Source organism: Protomyctophum parallelum (assembly GCF_964188405.1).
Source record: "Protomyctophum parallelum genome assembly, chromosome: 15".
Lineage (NCBI taxonomy): Eukaryota > Metazoa > Chordata > Actinopteri > Myctophiformes > Myctophidae > Protomyctophum > Protomyctophum parallelum.
In genome coordinates, this window is record NC_139710.1 from 19,502,189 (window position 1) to 19,521,778 (window position 19,590).

Sequence of the window (19,590 nt, forward strand, 5' to 3'; positions counted from 1 at the left end):
CTCTCTCTCTCTCTCTCTTTCTCAGTATCAGTATACCCACATTAATTCCACAAACCCTGTGGCATACAGTACAGCCATGTGTGTGTTTATGATAATAGAAATGGGCATCCCTCTCTCTTTCCCCAGGAGGACGGAAAGGTGGTGGATGGCAGCCTACTGGGTGATGCCAATGGCATGGAGAATGTACCTGGCAGAGTGAAGGATTCTGGGAAGTGGCAGAAGCCACGCTTCTCTCGCAAAGCCCTGATGAAGTGCTGCCTGGTTAAGTGGATCATTTCCAGCACCAAGCCACAGGACAAAGGTGAGGGGTCAAAACAATCTAATTTAGCAGTCAATCTGTTCTGTTTATTCATTTTTTGTTTTTTACAAATAGAAGTAAATTCAGAAATAAAAACAGAATAATACAAAAAGAAACTAAAACACACACAATAACAAAACACAAACTCCAAATCAAGACAACCAAAGAACATTCAAAGCACAGCAAAACAATAAAAACAATATATAAAAAATTAAATAAAAACTCCAATATAGTCAATATACATAGATCATGGTCACAAACATCATCCAGACAAGACAGGTTGGGCTGTCAGGCGACAGTTATACAGGTTAAATCGGGGGCACAAGTGTAAGGCGGTCAACATGAGATAGAAAAGGCACTCCAATTTAGTCAATATACAAAGCAGATCTCGGTCACAAACATCATCCAGACAAGACAGGTTGGCAAGTCAGGCGACAGCTAATCAGGTTCAATCAGGTTCAATCGGGGGCACAATGTAAGGCGGTCAACATGAGACAGAAAAGGCTGCCATGTTTTACTGAATTTGGAGATTGAGCCACGCAATGTATATTTAATCTTTTCCAATTTTAAAAAATGCAGTATGTCAGATATCCAACGGGAATGTGAAGGGGGGTATGTTTTTTTCCAATACATGAGAATAAGACGTCTTGCCAGAAGCGTCACAAAAGCGACAAGGTCAGATTGATATTTAGGCAGGGGGATAGTATCAGGAAGGATGCCAAATAGGGAAATAATAGGGGATGGGTCTATGGGAAACTGTAACACATCTGAAATAGTATCAAATATAGCTGACCAAAAAGACTGTAAGGCTGGACAGGTCCAAAACATATGAAGAAGATTAGCTGGAGCCTGGTGGCATCTATCGCACGTTGGATCAACACTATCATAAATCCTGGCTAACCGAACCTTGGTCCAGTACACCCGGTGGAGAAATTTACATTGCAGCACCCCATGTTTAGCACTTATTGATGAAGAATGAACACGACCCATAATGGCCTCCCAGGTTTCATCAGAAATTTCTTCCTCCAGGTCCTGGGCCCAAATATTCTTATAGGCAGTGGTTGAAGGTTGAAGGTCAAATAATGAGGTATAGAGTGACGATATCTTTCCCTTAAGACTAAGAGGAGCTGACGCTATAATTATGTCTATAGGTGAATTAGGTGGAATAGTCGGGAAACTAGTACATTTTTGGCGAACAAAATCACAGACTTGCAAGTAACGGAAAAAGTGGGTTCTGGGTAGCTTATACTTTTGAACAATCTGGTCAAACGAAACGAACGTGCCACCATCAAACAAATCTTTGACTGACTTAATGCCATGATCATACCAAATTTTAAATGCCCGATCTTATAAGGAAGAAGGAAATAATGGATTCGCACACAGAGGGGTTAGTAATGGGAATAGTTGAATATCAAAATGGCGATTTAGCAGTCAATCTAACAGTGAAGTCAATACACTGTGTGTGTGTGTGTGTGTGTGTGTGTGTGTGTGTGTGTGTGTGTGTGTGTGTGTGTGTGTGTGTGTGTGTGTGGTGCGTACGTGCGTGAGTGCGTGTGTGGTGTCCTCTATGAGGGGAACATGCTATGTGTGTGACTAACAAGGTTTTCTATTGATAGTTGAATGTACTAATGGGTCATTTCCCTGCCTCCAATTGGCCCCTGTGGGCAACCCTCTCAGTGCTGCTGGAAAAACTCACCTCAGGGGTCAGCACTCACAGATGATTTCTCTCTCTCTCTCTCTCTCTCTCTCTCTCTCTCTCTCACGCACGCATACATGCACGCACACATGCACGCACGCACACACACACACACACACACACACACACACACACACACACACACACACACACACACACACACACCATAGAGTCAACCATAAGTCAACAATGTGAAGTCCTAAAGATCTTCAGTCTGAAGTTGAACAAACGTTCTGTCTCCTACAAAGAAAATATGAACAGATTATATATCAGATAGCTTCATGATGTCCAGACCGCACGAGGAGGACATAAAGCTGCACTCAGCCGACAGTTCCAAAGAGAATCAGTTATCGCTATCAGCTGTCCTCCAACCAAGTTGTTCGCCTTTAAGATCCCCCTATCCTATGGGGATTATAATACAAATAAAACAATTAACCTGTTTTTAATTAACGCCCCCTAACGATATTGACGGCAGACTTTGGTGCTCTATTAATATTGCCTAAGTAAAGTGGGCAGCCAGCCGGCGGACAATATGCACTGAAGTGATGTGCTCGTGACATGGTGTCACATCCCTAGGATGTGTTGGTCGGTGGGGGGGGTGGACCGTGGATGTCCCAAATGTAACATGCACTATGATGTCACGGTCGGTTGGTGGACAACATGCACTGATGACACAAAAAAAACAGTTTCCTAACAATGCAGGTCATTGTCAAGACACACTGTGTTCCTTTTATGTCCATATATGGAGTCCCGTGTTAGGCATGTCCAAATGGAGTCCAAGCCAGACTAGGACGTGAGCACTATTTTGGAGATTGACGTTACAATGGGTTCATATACTGTAGGAAGGGGGTGTCTAACTGACACTACATAAACCACGGCCTAACGGCACATGTGTCCCCTGGGGGCCCTGATACAGCCATATGAGCATTTAGGACGGTGGAACACCGGTGTAAGGGCCACCCGCATAGTGGCCCCGAAGCAATAATGAGCTCCACCGTGCGGTATGCATAACATATGTAACTGCAGTGTTGCGGCACATGTGGTTGCTGTCAGAGGACTTGTAAGGACAATGGTTCTGCTGGTGGTTTCATGTGTTTGACGTGTGATGGCATCCTAGTAGCAGAGCCACTGAAATATGAGAGCTAGATCCAGTCCTAATGAACCCACTGTGTCTAATCACAGTCCACAATCACATGATTAAGTAAGGCCTCTCCTCTCCTGCAGCATTTCCCTTGCCTTAATGTGTCCTGTACCACACACACACACACACACACACACACACACATCCGTGCGTTGTTTATTTGCAGCTGGTTTGTGTAGAGGGAGATAGGAGAGCATTGTGCTCACCTAGCTAATGGTCAGTTGCTAAAAATAGAAGCGTAGTCTACTTTGAGATATTAATCGGAGAGAGAAAGAGAGGGGAGGGGAGATCATAAAGCAATTGTTGAGACTGTACAGTATTACAATATGTCAAATGTGTGTGTTTCGCCTTCATGGCTGCTGGGTCGCAAGACAAATCCCAGTGTGAATTGACGATATAAGTACTATATCATATCGTTCTGTGTCTATCAGTTGGATAGATCTTTAGACGGTGAGAGAAAAATGAGACATTGTCATGATACTGATATCGATAGACGATGTAGTCTGATAGGAGAGGACAGGAATGCTGCGTTGGCACGTTGGATCCCACACGGATGTCACCAGCAGACAGTCATACTTAATCTATCAATAAAACATCAATAGACGTGAGCACAATGCATGCAGCAAACACAATTAAACTGTTTATATTTGCATTAAATACAGATTATTCAAATAAAAATTATAAATAAATAAAAGTAAAATTAAGACTTATACCGTGTGTGGCTCCTCGTGCTAAACAATTTGCTGCTATACTGTTCCTCATGGAACCCACGAGTGAGACAAAGGCAGTGGGTTTAAATAATGACAAACTTCCATCTCTTAACCCTTTTTGTTGGATTATGCTGTTGGATGTGTATAGACGTCCTGGGCGCATCACACCTTATTTACGGCTCCATTAGAATGGCTCGTAACTCGAAATCTAGGGGGCTCTCCATGGTTTTGACCAAAAGTGCAATGTTCTGTCTTAATTTCTGACTTCAGCATGCATCTCGTTTGGAATATAAATGCTTCTAGACTTTTAGATGAATCAGCGTGAGGTAAAACGGCGGGAACACCTTTTGGTGTTAGCATTATGTTATGCTTTAGCTATTGAAAAATAGCAGATCTACAAGCTCATAGCGCGCCACGGAGTGGCGTGCTACGAGCTTGTAGGTCTGCTATTTTTGAAAAATCGAAGAACGACTGACATAGAAACATAGCTTTTTCAGAAAACTGTCAGCGTGTAGAAGACATTTTTAGAATCTGATCTCAGGTCAAAATGGGTTCAAGTGGGGCCATGGGAGGGGGGAGGGGGTGACTGTGATGCACAGAGACATGAATGACTGCAATATGAAATGTGTAACATGATCACAGATGAAGTGGGGAAACAGGAAGGGAGGGATGGAACGAGGGAGGTGAACGAGTGGGAGGATCTGCCTCTGTATGACTTTTATACACTTCTACTGCGCGAGAGTGTGAAGAGAGAGAAGTACGGTGTGATATATACAGTTTCTTTTAATTAATTTGGGGCCACCTGCGGATTCAGGGTCAGGAGTCAGGACAGGGACTGGACAGATTGTGTGTCCCAATGGCCAGCCGTGTGTCTTAATCCCCAGGATTGAAACAGGAGGAGCGTCCGTTTGTTATACGAAACGACAGCGAACGGAGGTAAAGCGATGGGACCCACTTTCACCTCCTCCCAAAACTTTTAGCTAGACAGAGAGAGAAAGGGATAGAGGGAGGTGGCATGGAACATCACCTGTATGAAAAGTGGGACAGTGTTTCAGGAAAAGAAGTGCTGATGTTTTGAAGTTAATACAAGGCAGTCGACCCTGGAATGAAGGAACAGCCTCTGGATGCAAAGAGTCAACTAATGTTTAACACACTTTAAACAAACATACTTGTACTTCTAGCAAGTGTCTCATTAAGTTTGTTTGTTTCGTTCAACGGCATGGGAGCTGAAGAATTCTTTCCAAGTCTTTGACTGGATAAAGACTTCCTCTTCCTTTCACCTCAGAGCTGTTTATTCGGGGTGTAGGAAGAAAACAAACACCTATTCATTTATTTAAATGTTTTTCAAGTTGGGGACTGTCTTTTGTCGTGTTTGGAGGGGTTCTGAGTAGTGGAGTCTGGTTCAGGAGCCTGTCTCCTTCCTAGTTACGGTGGTGAAGAGCGAGGATGAGTAACTGCAGACGGAACTGCGTGAGGGAGCTCAGCAAGGTGCTGAGCTGCTTCTTTGGCTTCATTACCGGGACGCTGGTTCCAGGTAAACCCTTCTCACTCAGCCAGCTTCACCATCTTTCTGTTTCTGTTATCGGTGCCGGACATTGAAGTCCTGTTCTTTCCCTGAGCCCTGTTAAATGTATGTTATTCTGAGCATGATCTGTCTTAACAAGGAGTCAAGTATAGGCCCCGTCCCCTGTCCACCAAACATATACTTGATTTGTTTCGTTTGGGGCTTCACTTGCTGTTGTCTTTTTGCTTGTTGCCTGTGTGGCTGTGTGACCTTTTGTTGAGCATTGATTGGATGTAAGTCATCTGTCCATTTGTCAAAATGACAGGGGTTCAGCTGTGTGCCACCACTGGCTGAATCAGCGTTTCCCCCATAATGGAGCGTTGTTTAGGAAGAGGCCCCACAGATCTTCTGTCTCAAAAACCCAATTCTGTCTCACTGTATGAAGCCTAAAGAGAGACTCTGGGCTGTGAGCCACATAGGCAGAGATGTGTCGGTGGGAGAGACAAGGAGAAAGAACAATGAGAGAGAGAGAGAGAGAGAGAGTACATTACAAAAAAAAAGAACTATAAAAAGTGACGTGAGGCCCTGAGGGGAAGAGCAGGTATAACCCTAATTTATATATTGTCACATGACAGTGTCACTTGCTAAAAATAACAAAACATTTTGGCAAGTGCAAAGTATAACTTAGGAATTAGAGGTAAGAAAGCTTCGAGTCAGCGGTCCCTGTTTTAATTGCACGGCTGTCTTTGAACCTGCACAGCTGTTTTTAGTTTTAGTTTTTTAATAAATAGTGCTCATGTTGAAGCAACTCTTATTTATTGGAATAAAGTAAGGGGTTGGTGGAAAGGAGTTGTTTTTGACCTCTTCCAGAACGTGTCTGCGTCGTCATGAAAGGAACATGACTAGTCTGCTGTGTCTATTGTTTTTTCGTTTTGTTTTATATCTTTTTTGCGGCTTACGCCTTTTATTGGTTTTTTGAAGGGACAGACAGTAGGCTGACAGGAAACGGGAGAGAGATGGGGGAAGACATGCAGTAAAGGCCTTGTCGGGCTCGGGAGTCGAACCCGCGGCACACTGCGACTGGATTACCAGTCGGGTGCCCAGACGGTTACGCCACCGCCTGGGCTGCTGTGTCTATTCTTTTTTTTTTTTTTAAGATATTTTTTTTGCGGCTTACGCCTTTTATTGATTTTTTAAGGGACAGACAGTAGGCTGACAGGAAACGGGAGAGAGATGGGGGGATGACATGCGGTAAAGGCCGTGTCGGGTCCGGGAGTCGAACCCGCGGCACACCGCGACTGGATCACCGGTGCCCAGACCGTTACGCTACGGCCTGGGCCTGCTGTGTCTATTCTAATATATATTTTTAAGTTTTCATCTGCAGTACATCCCTGTGCCGGTTGTTAGAGAATTCCTGTGAGATTTAAAAAGGATCACTGATATAATCAGCTCTCTGGCAGCCACAGACTCCACACACACTCTTCTTACAGACCAGAGTCCTGGGGCCTCACTGCAATATTAACTATTCAAGTGGGGCTTTACTGTATATCAGGGGTCCTCAACTAGAAATGATGAAGGTCCACAATTTATTTTTGAATAAGTCCGAGGTCCGGTCCCATGCGCGGCGTCCTTCGGAGAGCGGGGCTCTATGCCCGTTTAGTATGGTCAAGCCAAGCTTATACAAATCAGATCCCCTTCCACCCAACCAATAATGGGGTGCAGAGTGCAGGCCCGGAGTGGAACTCCAAATCAGGCCGGGAGTTATACGCCCTGGCAGGCCACACTGCGCGCCCGCAAAGAGGTGGTCCGCGGTCCGCGACGCCAGTTGAGTACCCCTGCTGTATATGCTCAAACCTTGAGGTGTATGTGTTGTTCAGCCTGAATTATACGCTGTTGTACGATGAAGCATAATTGAGGCATTAGGACTGGTTGTAGGGAAAGATACAGCACACACTTGTTATTTATTCACCTTCATGTTCATGATTCATGATGGAGTTGCACACAATGGACAGCAGTGAAGGGGAAAGTATTCACACAATATAGAAATACGCTGTTAAGTAAAAGTTCAGGCGCCTGGACCACAAGGCCATGGCAGCGATCCGATTTGTAATAATAATCAGACTCTACAAAGTAATAATAATAATACATTTTATTTATAAGTCGCCTTTCAGGGCGCTCAAGGTCGCCGTACAGGTTAAAAACAGTACAAAAACACAGTTAAAAGCAGAACAAAACACAGCTTGCAGCAGAAGACACAGGTCACGCAGAGTCATAGGCCTGCCTAAACAGGTGGGTTTTGAGGTGAGTAACTAAAGTAACTAAAGTTGTCAAATAATTGTAGTGGAGTAAAAGTATAATATTTGCCTCTGAGATGTAGTGGAGGAGAAGTAAAAATACTGTAAACTGGAAATACTCCAGTAAAGTAAAGTAAAGTAAAAATCTTACTGTACTTGAGTAAATGTACTTAGTTACATTACACTACCGGTGGACAGTGGGTTCTTGTCCCACTTTGAATGGAACAGGGTCATAACACTGCAATTACAGTGCATATTCCATATGGAATGTTGATCCACATATTGTTTTGTTTTCAATCGATTGCATCAATGCGAAAGGACAAAGAAAATGATGACAAGACAGTGCCATTATATGCAACTGTATCTAGGAATCGTCTGGAATACAGTATTTGATCCTCCCTCTCATATTTCATTTCCTTCTCTTTCCCCAATTGTCTTGTGAATGAATGAAAGCTTTTAGACTACTGTGTTGCAACTTGCAGACTCCATGCCATGGTGTCTAGCGCCCTCTGCTGGATTAGACTACCTCTTACCGCAATTGTGGAGGAAAAATGTGTGAATAATAATGAAATAATAATACTTGTGTCCCCTTTAGTTGTTGTTGGGATATTTGCCAAGTACGCTTGGATATACGTGGAATTTGTGCTCTGCATTTAACCCATCCTGACAGTGTACAACTAGAACAGTGCCCATGGATCAGGTGGAGTTCAGTGTCATACTCAAGGACACTTTGACACAGAGCGTGGGTCGGGAATTAAACCAGGGACCTTCCGAATGTCAGAAGGCTGCTCCACCTCCTGAGCCACTCTAAGGTGAAATTCTGGGGAATTGCAAGTGTGGTTGCACTTTCCCCTCGAGCAGCTCGCTAAGTAAAGTATGATGATGACGGCACATGTGCCACATGACGGCACAATAAAGTCACTAAGGCAATAATAGTCTGGTTGCCTACTGCAACCACACTAACAAGCACAATACAATTTAGTACTTTACTACGGTTTTTCGATACCTTATGACCAGAACAACTTATGGTCTGATGTACATAAATAGATGTAGCGTTACTGATTTGATAAATTCCACTATTCGTTGTTGAAATGACGTGGTGGAAAAGTGAAACAATGCTGGGTGAAACACTGGGACGTGTGTTTTGGTAGTATTAGTCAGTGAAAACATTGTTAGTTGGTTAGGTGGAAAAGACGCTTGCTCGCGGCTTCAACTTGCAGCGTCGGCAAAGCGTTTTCGTTTTTTGGCCGACAAATTGGAGCCGCACGCGAGCGTCATTTCCGTCCACCAGCTGTTTAAAAACCCGGAAGAGAAGAGAACGCCTGGGATAGGCATTCCTTGCAGTGTGCTTATATCGGTACACAATCACATTATCTCTATAGTCATGTGATCACGACGGAGCTGTCCGATTCTTCATATTCCATCCTGATTGGTGAATTTTGAACATTGCTGGCCCACGATAACCTACCTGACCTGACGGAGACCTATATGCAACGAGGAGCATTTTATTATTATGATGTAGGTGAAATTAAAAATACAAATGACAGAACATTTAAGTTTCTGAAGTGTCCACAGCCCCTCTCTGAGACACAGTGTGAGTAGACAGAAATTATTCCATCTTTCAATGAGCATTAGTGAGGAAGAAAATGGGTGAAGTGGATCTTTTCATGCTAGCCCATTCATAAGTACGAGTGGAGCATTTTTTTTTAGCAGAGGCTCCTTTGAGCTGAGAGTGAGAGAGAAGAAGGTGGAGGTGAGGGATGTTTTATGTGAAAGGTCAGCAGTTCTTTACCTCTGTAGGCTCTGTTTTGATCTCTTTTTCTCTTTATCTCTTGCTCTCTTGTTCTGCCTGACAAACTCCAAACAACCTTTGAAATGTGGCCCCTGACAGAAACATGCATGTGCTCGCACACACAAATGCTCACTCACCTTCTACACAGCTAGTCTGTTGCCTCTATCACGAAGTGAGTGATGCAAACACAGCTGTGTTTGTTTGTTACACCTTGTTTTAGATTTATTTAGCTATCATCTCTCACTCATTCACTCACTTCTATAATAATAATAATAATAATGAATTGCATTTTTATGGCGCTTTTCTATGCCTACTCAAAGCGCTTACAATGGTTCATTCATTCATACATTGGGAGGTGAAGCGGCGAACAGTTGACGCCAGCGTCCTCACTTCCCACCCCCAATCCAACCCACTTCCCACCCACCCCCATGACTTTGCTTGAGGGTGGGGGGGCGGGATCATGATGTGACCATTTCAGCACCATGGACAGATACACAGTGGGCTGGGCTTAAGTATTGGGTTAGTTTTTCTCAATCGGATGCATTCCCCAAAAACAGTCAAATAATTTACTGTAACACTATACTAACTAAAACGGGGGCACGGTGGCACAGTCGGTAGTGCTGTCGCCTCACAGCTAGAAGGTACTGGGTTCGACACTGTGGGCGCTGGGGTCATGTTCTCTCCTCCGCGTCATCAGTGCCCATACCCGAGACAGGGTTGGTGAAAGTGCCCCTCTGTGTGGAGTTTGCATGTTCTCCCCGTGTCCACTAGGGTAGGTACCCTCACAAAAAACATGCAGTAAACCTGATCTCTGAACTACCTCCCCCTGGCCAGCTGGGGCGCCTGATGGAGGGGAATGGAACTAGTCGGAATAACGTGTTCCTTCCTTCCACATGTTACATCCGGCTGGGGAAACTCCCCCCTGTCAGGTGAAAAGGAGCAGCTTGGACTCCTTATGCATAAAAGGAAGCATGAGGCCAGTCCGCTGCCCCACAGGTTGGCAGAGGAAGTGTAGTGCCCAGGATTACATTAGATAATTGACACCAGGTAAAAGAAATGGGTTGCAAAATCGTGGGATAAAAATAAAAAAAACACTATACTAACAGAAGCAACTATAACAATTTAAATTATAACCACCTGTGAAAAGTGTATGCCACATTCAAATTGACCTATAGCTAAGCCCCTCCCCAAACTGCTATGGTCCAATCACAGCTAAGCATAACATGGGTAGAGAAACAGAAATAGTTTCCCTATATGATAAAAGATTGTTTTAAAAAAGAAATGTCACACACATATTTTTCCAGTGCATATGGCAGGCCTTGTCAACGGATTTTGAAGAGATTTTGAAGGTCTGGTTCCAAAAATTAACCAGTATTTAATGTGTAAAATCCATGATTGGATTGTATGAGCCTGGCTGGAAAGTGTCCAAGTGGGAGTGTCTAAGTGGGAGAGGGAGGGGCTTTGCTAAAGGTGAATTGCGTAAACCCTGACACTCTATGTTAATATTAGCATCACAACTGGACAGATTGTATACATAATGTTGCTGTCAAAAAGAAATGTTCGCATAAACCTCTGCATTGCTTTGTGGTTGAGTGCAGTACAGTTCCCATATCAGGCAGTGATGCATCTGGTCAGTATGCTCTCGATGGTTTCTCTGTAGAATGCCCGTAGGATCTTGGGCCCTGTTACAAAACCATATGTCTAGGGGTAAAGGTAGAGAAATGAAACCAAGGTCTTAATACAAGAATTTATTCAAAAGTATTATGAATAAATTATAAGAATCAACAATAGTTTACAAAATAATGGCTCTTAACTCAAATAAATACAATCAAACGGAATCTCAAAACAAAACTAAAGTTACTCCTTTCCGAAGGGAGGTAACTTAACTAAGCAAAAGGTTCAACACAAAATAAGGGCAAAACAGTTGGAAACGACAGCGATACGACGGATGGGGGAAAGACCTTGAAAGTCAGTGTTTCCCCAGTGCCTGTCTGGGGATGAATGGGCTAAGTATAGTGTGAGAGCCACGGCCGTTAGCTCCCTCACGTGACCGTCAGCCAATCAGGGAGGATGATCAGGCCTCCATTGTCATGGCCAACGGGAGTACCTCAGACACACAGCTGATGACAATCAGTCTGTCTGAAGACCCATTAGTATACTCTGCATGGGAGGAGATAAGAGTTAGTCTAATACAGGTTCATAACAACTGCTGCGCAGGTATAGATATATATAGATATATTAGAAGACATCTAGGCCTAAGATAATTCCATATACATATATATATACTATAACAATACCACCATATAAATATATATATATTAGCAATAAACATATATATATATTTATAATCCAAAATAACACTCATAATTAATCATAAGCACACACGACCATAGTCGTGACAGGCCCCATGCCACACTTCTTCTGTCGCCTGTAGTGAAAGAAGCAGTGCTTTACCCTGGTCAGCATACTCGTCCCAAGAGAGGTCAGTGGACACTGAACTCAATGACTAGTTCCAGTGCAACGCCATCAGTGTAGTCATGCATGTGCACTCTCCTCAGCCTCCTGTAGTCTTACTGACTTTGAGAAACAGGTTATTCTCCTGGCACCGTTCTGTGTCAGGTTCTCGACCTCTCTATAGGCCATCTCATCATCACTGTCACGCTGACTTTCCTTTTTTCTCCCAGAATGGAATGCAATGTATAATGCATGCGGTGGGGCTGGCCATCCTCTTTTCATTCAGGAGGGTTAAATGTGTAGAGAAAAAATACAAGAGGCCAACTGGGTGCTCAGTCAGAGGAGATACACAGTGTCTTACATGTGTGACAAAGGTGCTTCTATACCTATACTATAGGATCAGCGGGTATATAGACTTAAAAAGAAAGAAGAGAGCCAAGCACTCAAACAATATGTAGGAGTGGCATTTATTTTTTCTTCCTTTTTTTTGATAGTTTTATGTGAGGACTTACAGGAAAGAGGGAGAGAGAAGGCGAGAGACATGCAGCAAAGGTCTTCATGAACGGCACTCGAACACGCGACACGCTGTCAGGCCAGAGCCTATATGTGGCATGCGAGAGAGCGAGAGTGAGTGGCTTTTTATAGAAAGTTGATTCTATAAAAAGGGTTAAATGTGTGTTCTGATGAGAGACTGTGTGGTGCTCCTCTATGATGTAGAGGATGTCAGATGTATGTCAAGGGAGATCCTCTCTCTCCCATGCAGACTGTTGTGTCAGCAGACGGAGACAAGCCAACCGTTTAGGAATCTGTTAGCTGCTTAATGGTCTGCCGGGAGGAATCCACTCTCAACACACGCCAGCATGCTCGCACAGCACACACACACACACACACACACACACACACACACACACACACACACACACACACACACACACACACACACACACACACAGGTGGATCGATGCATGTCATGCACTTACTGTGTGTATGTGTGTGTGTGTGTGTGTGTGTGTGTGTGTGTGTTTGAACTCTGCACTGCAATAAAGGCATCAGCTTTTATGAATAATATTGATGCAATATTATTTTGTTATGAGCAGTTATGACCACTTCCAGTCAAGACGGAATTAAATGGATGCATTTCCATATATGGCCAGACCTCATCAAACCCTGTACACTCAAGACATGCTCCATATATGGCCAGTACAGAATTAATTCCATATGTTGATCTGACCCCCATGCCAAAGCTCCAGCGCTCGCCCAGCAGTCCACTGTCACCCAGGCGGAGGTCACTTCTCAGGCGAGGTCGCTTCTTGCCCTCGGGGCATCTTAATCAAAAGGTTTTGGTTTTATCTGTAATTAAAAACTTCTAAATAGCAAACAAAAGCAGATCTACAAGCTCGCAGCATTGTACGATGTACAATTCTTCGAGCAAAGAAGTAAATAAGGAAATGCCACCACAACATAGTATGGAGTAATTATTCAATGTAGACCCTTTTGTGAATTTGTGAATGTGAATGTATAGGCTGTGATTTATGTCTCTGGTAAAGGGATACTATCCGATGGGGGAAAGGAAACCCATCTCACCACAGAGTTATTGATCTCTCACTGTGGTCTCCCATCTCAAGCTAGTCAATGCATTAACACATGCACATGTGTGCACACTGCACAGTGCACACACACACATACACACACACAGTCACACACACACACACACACACACACACATACACAAAACTAGAAAATTCGCAATTTAAAAAGATTGCAGAGTGTGGTTGCCGCAGTGGCTTACATATGCCCCTCCCACTAATGTTGACAGCCAATTACAATGTCGCGTCACCCCTGTGATCATGCGTAAGTGATTCGGAGGGGATTTAACCCCCAAAATTCATGTTTTTGCGACAAACGGTTACATTTAGAACTTGGTTGATTGAACCACCCCGGACATCTGATTCAAATTTGGGATGGATTGGACATTCCGTTCGTGATTTGCGGCATTTTTTGTGAAATGGGCCCCTCCCACTAACTCCGGACGACGATTACGGCCGAACGATACGCACTATCGAAGTTCCGCCATTCGAGTTTTCATCAGAAAGGTCCAGAGATCACGTGTACAGATTTTTGTGAGATTTGGAGAAAATACATTTTGCAAAAAGCAAGTGTGTTTTGGACAAAATTCTAAATTGGCCGAAAATCTATCATGGCGGAAATGGGCGTGGCCTATATGGGGAGATGCGTCATGACCCAAGGAATCCAGGGAAATTTTACGACCTACGGTTCAAGAGTTATAAGCCAAAACTTCGGGTTACTTCAGTAACCTCAGTTGTATAAGTGACTCGAAGAAGAGAGTCATATGGGGTGCCGCCACCTGGTGGCGCAAAAGCACAGAAACTCTGCATGTACTCACGAACAATTCCATTGGATCGTGAAAGTGTCGCTCACGGTGACATCCCCAACCCCACCCACTCGGTATAAAACCGGGGGTTGGTCCCGTGAGCGTCATTCCTATCAATCTACCTTTCTGCCGCTGACAAAGCAGAAGGGCGTCTTAATGACTCTCTTCTTCGAGTCACTTATACAACTGAGGTTACTGAAGTAACCCGAAGTTGTCTTAAGTTCCTCTCTCGAAGAGTCATATGGGGATCATAACACTCCCGTATGATCACACCGGCTGATAGGACCGATCCACGGTCCACCTATCAAGAGACACACACGCCACCCTCAGGCGTGGCACGTGTATACTCCCGTAAGGAGGACAATTAAAGGCTACCTAGTTCCCTGACCAGGTAGAACAAAGCCGATAGCGGGACAGACCAACCTGTCCGACTGCTATCAATCCCTACTAAGGAGCCGACAGCAAGCTGCCTTATGTGCTCGTGAAACGGGCTCGATGGCTAACCATCTCATAGAGCCATTCTAGGGAATGCTTATGTGAACGTGGGGGCACTATGTACTGTCAATTATTGCGCTGCTGCACCCAGGACCGCTTGGGCTAAGTCCCTGGGTGCCACGTCAAGATTGTAATACGTGGCAAAGGTCAAGGGAGACGACCAACTTGCCGCTGCGCACACATCCTGGATGGGGACGCCCCGTGCCAAGGCCCAGGATGCCGCCATGCCCCTCGTGGAGTGAGCTTTTAACCCTTCAGGGAGCTCCACCCCACTACTGGTGTAAGCCAGTTGTATAGCTTCTACAATCCACTGTGAAAGCCTCACCTTTGTTATAGGCTTCCCCTGCCACCTGGCGTGGGAGGCCCAAGAGACAAAGAGTTGATCTCCCTGTCTGAAGGGAGCTGTCCTGTCCCTGTACAGTCTGATCGCCCTGACTGGACAGAGACAGTGTAGCCGCCTGTCCTCTTCTGAAGCAAAAGGCGGTGGGTGGAACGCCATGAGCTCCACCGGGTCACGACCAGCAGGAAAGGTCTTTGGCTTGAAGGACAAGTTCGGCCTCTCTCTCCTTGGTCCCGCCTTATCGCTGCTTGCAGCTATATTTGTAATTGACATGTAGAGAGACACAGATAGAGAGGGAGAGAGAGAGAGACATGGTAGAGAGACACAGAGCGAGAGGGAGAGAGAGAGAGAGAGAGCGCAAGGCACTCAATGTGAGCTGCAGTGTAATTGGTGAGGTGGGGTGTCCCTGCTATTTGATCTCTCTGTGTGTGTGTGTGTGTGTGTGTGTGTGTGTGTGTGTGTGTGTGTGTGTGTGTGTGTGTGTGTGTGTGTGTGTGTGTGTGTGCGTGTGCGTGCGTGCGTGTTTTACGGCTGTTCATTTACAGTGTATTCAATTGTGATGTTTTTTGTTCCAATGATTATTAAACATTTATTGAGATACAATTTTTGTGCTGCATTCCGTTTCTCGTTTTATCTTGTGTTATAAATTCAGCGCACCCCTTTCCTTTAGAGTGGTCCGCTTTCGCCCCTCCCTAAAAAGCCAAACTCACTCTCAACCAGGCTATGGCAGATTTAGTTCAGCTCGAGCCCAGCTGATGGAAAGACAGCCTTTGGTCAACGAATTCAGCTGTTTGGAAACACTTTGCTTTCAAGGAGTCTGAGGAACAACAACATTAAATATTGTGCAAGATTTGTTAAAAGGAAATATGACCAATTTGTGTAGTCATCTGTACAATCACAAAATGGTCTATGACCAATAAAGGAGTAAAAGTTAACAGTCAAGGTTTTTGTCCAATAAACGCATGATGTTTCCAAAGCCATTGAGTAATCATGATAATGTGATGTGAATCGTGCTTATGACTTTTACCAACGAGGAGCCTTGGTTATGATCCCCCTATCTTCCACCACTTGGTCGAAGTCGTGTAATGTGACTTCACCTCAAGTCCCCTAGCACTACTGTCTGGGGAGAGAAGTGGAGAAGAAGAGAGGGATGCGGTGTAGAGTCAGTGGGTAGAAAGAATCGGAGAGTGGGATGAATGGATCTGCGAGAAGGTCTGCGGTCGGACAAAGTGACGGAATGACAATGGAGGTGGAGCGAGGAGGTAGCGGACCCGGGGTTGCACAAAGCAGAGAGAGGAGGTAGCGGACCCAGGGTTGCACAATGGAGGTGGAGCGAGGAGGTAGCGGACCCAGGGTTGCACAAAGCAAATCAGACGGAGAGAAGAGCAGCGGGAAAGAGGGAGAGATCAGAAGCGAGTCACTGGATTGGCTACTGTCACCTCGGCGTCTTAAGGTTTTGTTTTTCTATGGGGCATAGTTTTGGAGTGATGAGGAAACAAAGGGAGGGCAGAACAAATTCATGGCAACAGCTGAGTACAGAGAGAGGTAGATGTGTATGAGAGTGGGAGGGATGTGAAAATATGTGTGGAGGAGGTAGTCACTGGAGAGACTTCCACCCCCACAGCTCCTTCTCAGGATTTTCCTCCTCGATGACACTAGTCTCTGTGAAGGGCCTCCACTCTTTTCCATATCTGGAGCTGGACTTAGCTGAATACTGGATTGCAGACTGCATCAGCTCCAACTGAGCTATAGCCGAAGAACGCCACAAGTATAAAGTGTCCAGAGTTGTTCCACGGTGCAAGGAATTTGATTGGACTGAAAGAAAGAGGGGACTGTTGTGAGACTCCGCTTCTGTTTGAGGTCTCTGGAAAGCCGACTAAACGCAAGGAATGACAGGCAGGTCCCGAGAAATGTGAACCGTGAAAATGGTTAGATTGAAGCTTAAAAATAGCACTCAAGCATTTGGGAGTCAGCGGGTTAAGTTAACAAAACTTTAACACATTGTCTTACAGGTGCAATATGTAGAAAAGGATGGTCCTGAGACATGGACGTCAGGTTGTATTTGGGTCTTATTTAATTTCCCAAACATAGAGTAGGCCTAGTCATATTCGAGTTTAGAAGGTTTTAACAAATTGCAATAATTGATCCATTGTTTTATATGATCTAAAAGTCCTGACTCCTCGGTATACTGGTTCAATGTATTTTGCAGTATGACAGCTATATTCCGCCAGCCTCTCTCTTCCTTAATTTGAAAAGTCAGTCATACAGTTTTCATGAACCAAAAATGATAATGTGGCTTCATCGGAATTCCTGCTTGTTTTTAAATACATTGTCACATAAAATAGAATATGTATTGCATGTAATTGCAATGTATCTGGCGCGAGTGCACACGATGACTTGAATGAAGACTGACGATCATTTGTTTGGAGTGAGAGGGTGTACCGCACTGTAATCTGTATACTTCACCTGTCAGTACCTCTTGAGCGCAGCGGGAATATCTTGGACGCGACCCTGACCGCCTCTTTTAATGTACTAAAATTAATGATCTCTGCAGCCTCCATTTTCCCTCATGGTTGGAGAGAAGGAGGTTCTCCATATATGTCGACTTCCACGTATTTTCCATTTCATTGTTGACATTAAACCAACCATCACCCAGCTGGCTGGCCTTGTCGTTCTCATGCTGTGCCTGGACGTAAAAACCCATGCTGTCTCCCACTGCAGATTAGCTTCAGCCCCACTTTCCTCTCTTAAGAACAGTGCTTCATAGGTGGTCTAACTGGCCTAGCTAGGGGCCCAACCTACCCCTTCTTTCGGGTTTTCCCCTGGGCCAGGCCTTTGTGTGCGGGCTTGGCCCAGAGCATTTCGCTATCATGGAGGGCATGGAACTATTTGCCATTGGTGTTGTCATCATCCTTTTCATGGCAGTGCTCAAGCAGTTTGGCATCCTGGAGCCTATGTCAACCCTTGAAGGTAAGGGCCCTCTGGGCCCCCACCTCCTTTCCTGACTAACAGCTGTGTATTTATGTATATGTCATGTAAGACGTGACTGAGCTCAGGATGACATAAATTCATTGTTTGTCTTTTTTTATTTCAATTCACAACATACACTTGATATTCTAATTAATTAACTAATTCATTCATTAATTTGTTATATTTTTTTGAGCGACGCTAACCGCTCCAACATGTAGCTCTGTGTGTATGTGTGTCTATTCCTTATTATTCCTCCCCCTCTGACATCATGTGGGTCAATACATCATCAGCAGACATCATCATACGTCATCAAATACTTAATTTGACCGTGTTAAAAGACACCACTCACTTCACACTGTGGTGTGATTTTTATGCAATGAGTTGTTATTTTATTATCATAACAAATCATTTTGGACCTACTGCATGTACTTCATGATGATGGTACAGTAGTTAAATGGAGGCAGATATCAGATATTGCTCTTTAAATGGTGTTTGCTTTGATGAAGGCTTTAGGACAAAGGCCAACCAAGCCAGAGTGCCCTGTAGACACGGTGCAAAAAAATTACAGTTGAAAGGCTCCAGGCGGTACATTAGTGCTTCTCATATGGTCAGGCATCATAAGCAAGCTATAAAACTCAACGGAACACCAGTAATGTGTTTTCATTATTCATCGCTCTCTCAATCTCTTCGATCTGCAGCTGCTCAGGAAGCAAAAATCTTACCATGTCTCTCACTCTGTGTCACTTTCTCTGTAGCCTGGGGTCCACCTATGCTTTCTATGGCATAGGCAGCTCCCGGCAGGATCCGCCGGGAGATTCTAGATGCAGCTGCGCGACACGAGACTAATTAATTAGAGCGACAGAGAGAGAGAGGAGTGTGTGTGTGTGAGTGTGTGTGTGTGTGTGTGTGTGCGTCAATTTAACAAAGGTGCAGATGATCAGAAATCAGCAGAGTGAGAGTGATCGACGTTTGCGCTACTCTATGCCGTGTTGAAGTGGACTCAGTCCCAGACTTTTTTTTTCTCCCTGGAAATAAAAACGTCTGGGTTTCCGAGGCTACTTTCTCTGTGACACTTTTTCTCTGTGACACTCTTAATCCCTGATTCTCTGCTTCGCTGTTTCTACACTGTCTGTCTGTCTGTCTGTCTCTCGTTTTCTCTCACTCCCTTCCTTTCTCTGTGGTCATATATTTCAGAGAGGCAGGGCCTACACACAGGTTTAGCATTACTTCACATCAATTATACATGCTGTTATTGAACAGGCCTTCTCTGAGGCCGCCTAAATACGGTGCTTGGAACCCTCCACCAGGACCCTGAAGGACACTGGCCATCGCCTCTGTACCCCCCCCTCCCACACACACACACACACACACACACACACACACACACACACAACCACTCCCACACACACTTTAAATCCCCCCCCGCTATACTGTTTATCTTATCATCTTCCTCCTTTGCTTCACTCCCTCATCTACAGCATCTCTGTCTGTCTGTCTGTCTGTC

General features: G+C 44.6%; 1 protein-coding gene across 2 annotated transcripts in view; it reads left to right on the plus strand.

Annotated features, from left to right (window-relative positions):
- The window catches only part of kcnip3b (Kv channel interacting protein 3b, calsenilin), a 45,388-nt gene that overhangs the window by 13,242 nt on the left and 12,556 nt on the right, over window positions 1-19,590 (plus strand). The window contains exon 2 of one of the 2 annotated variants that reach the window (XM_083784967.1): window positions 127-308. In XM_083784967.1, the coding sequence (XP_083641093.1) occupies window positions 127-308 (182 nt within the window). Of the gene's footprint in view, window positions 1-126; window positions 309-17,982; window positions 18,087-19,590 lie in introns of those variants that run through there. The other variant, XM_083784968.1, reaches the window with a different exon arrangement.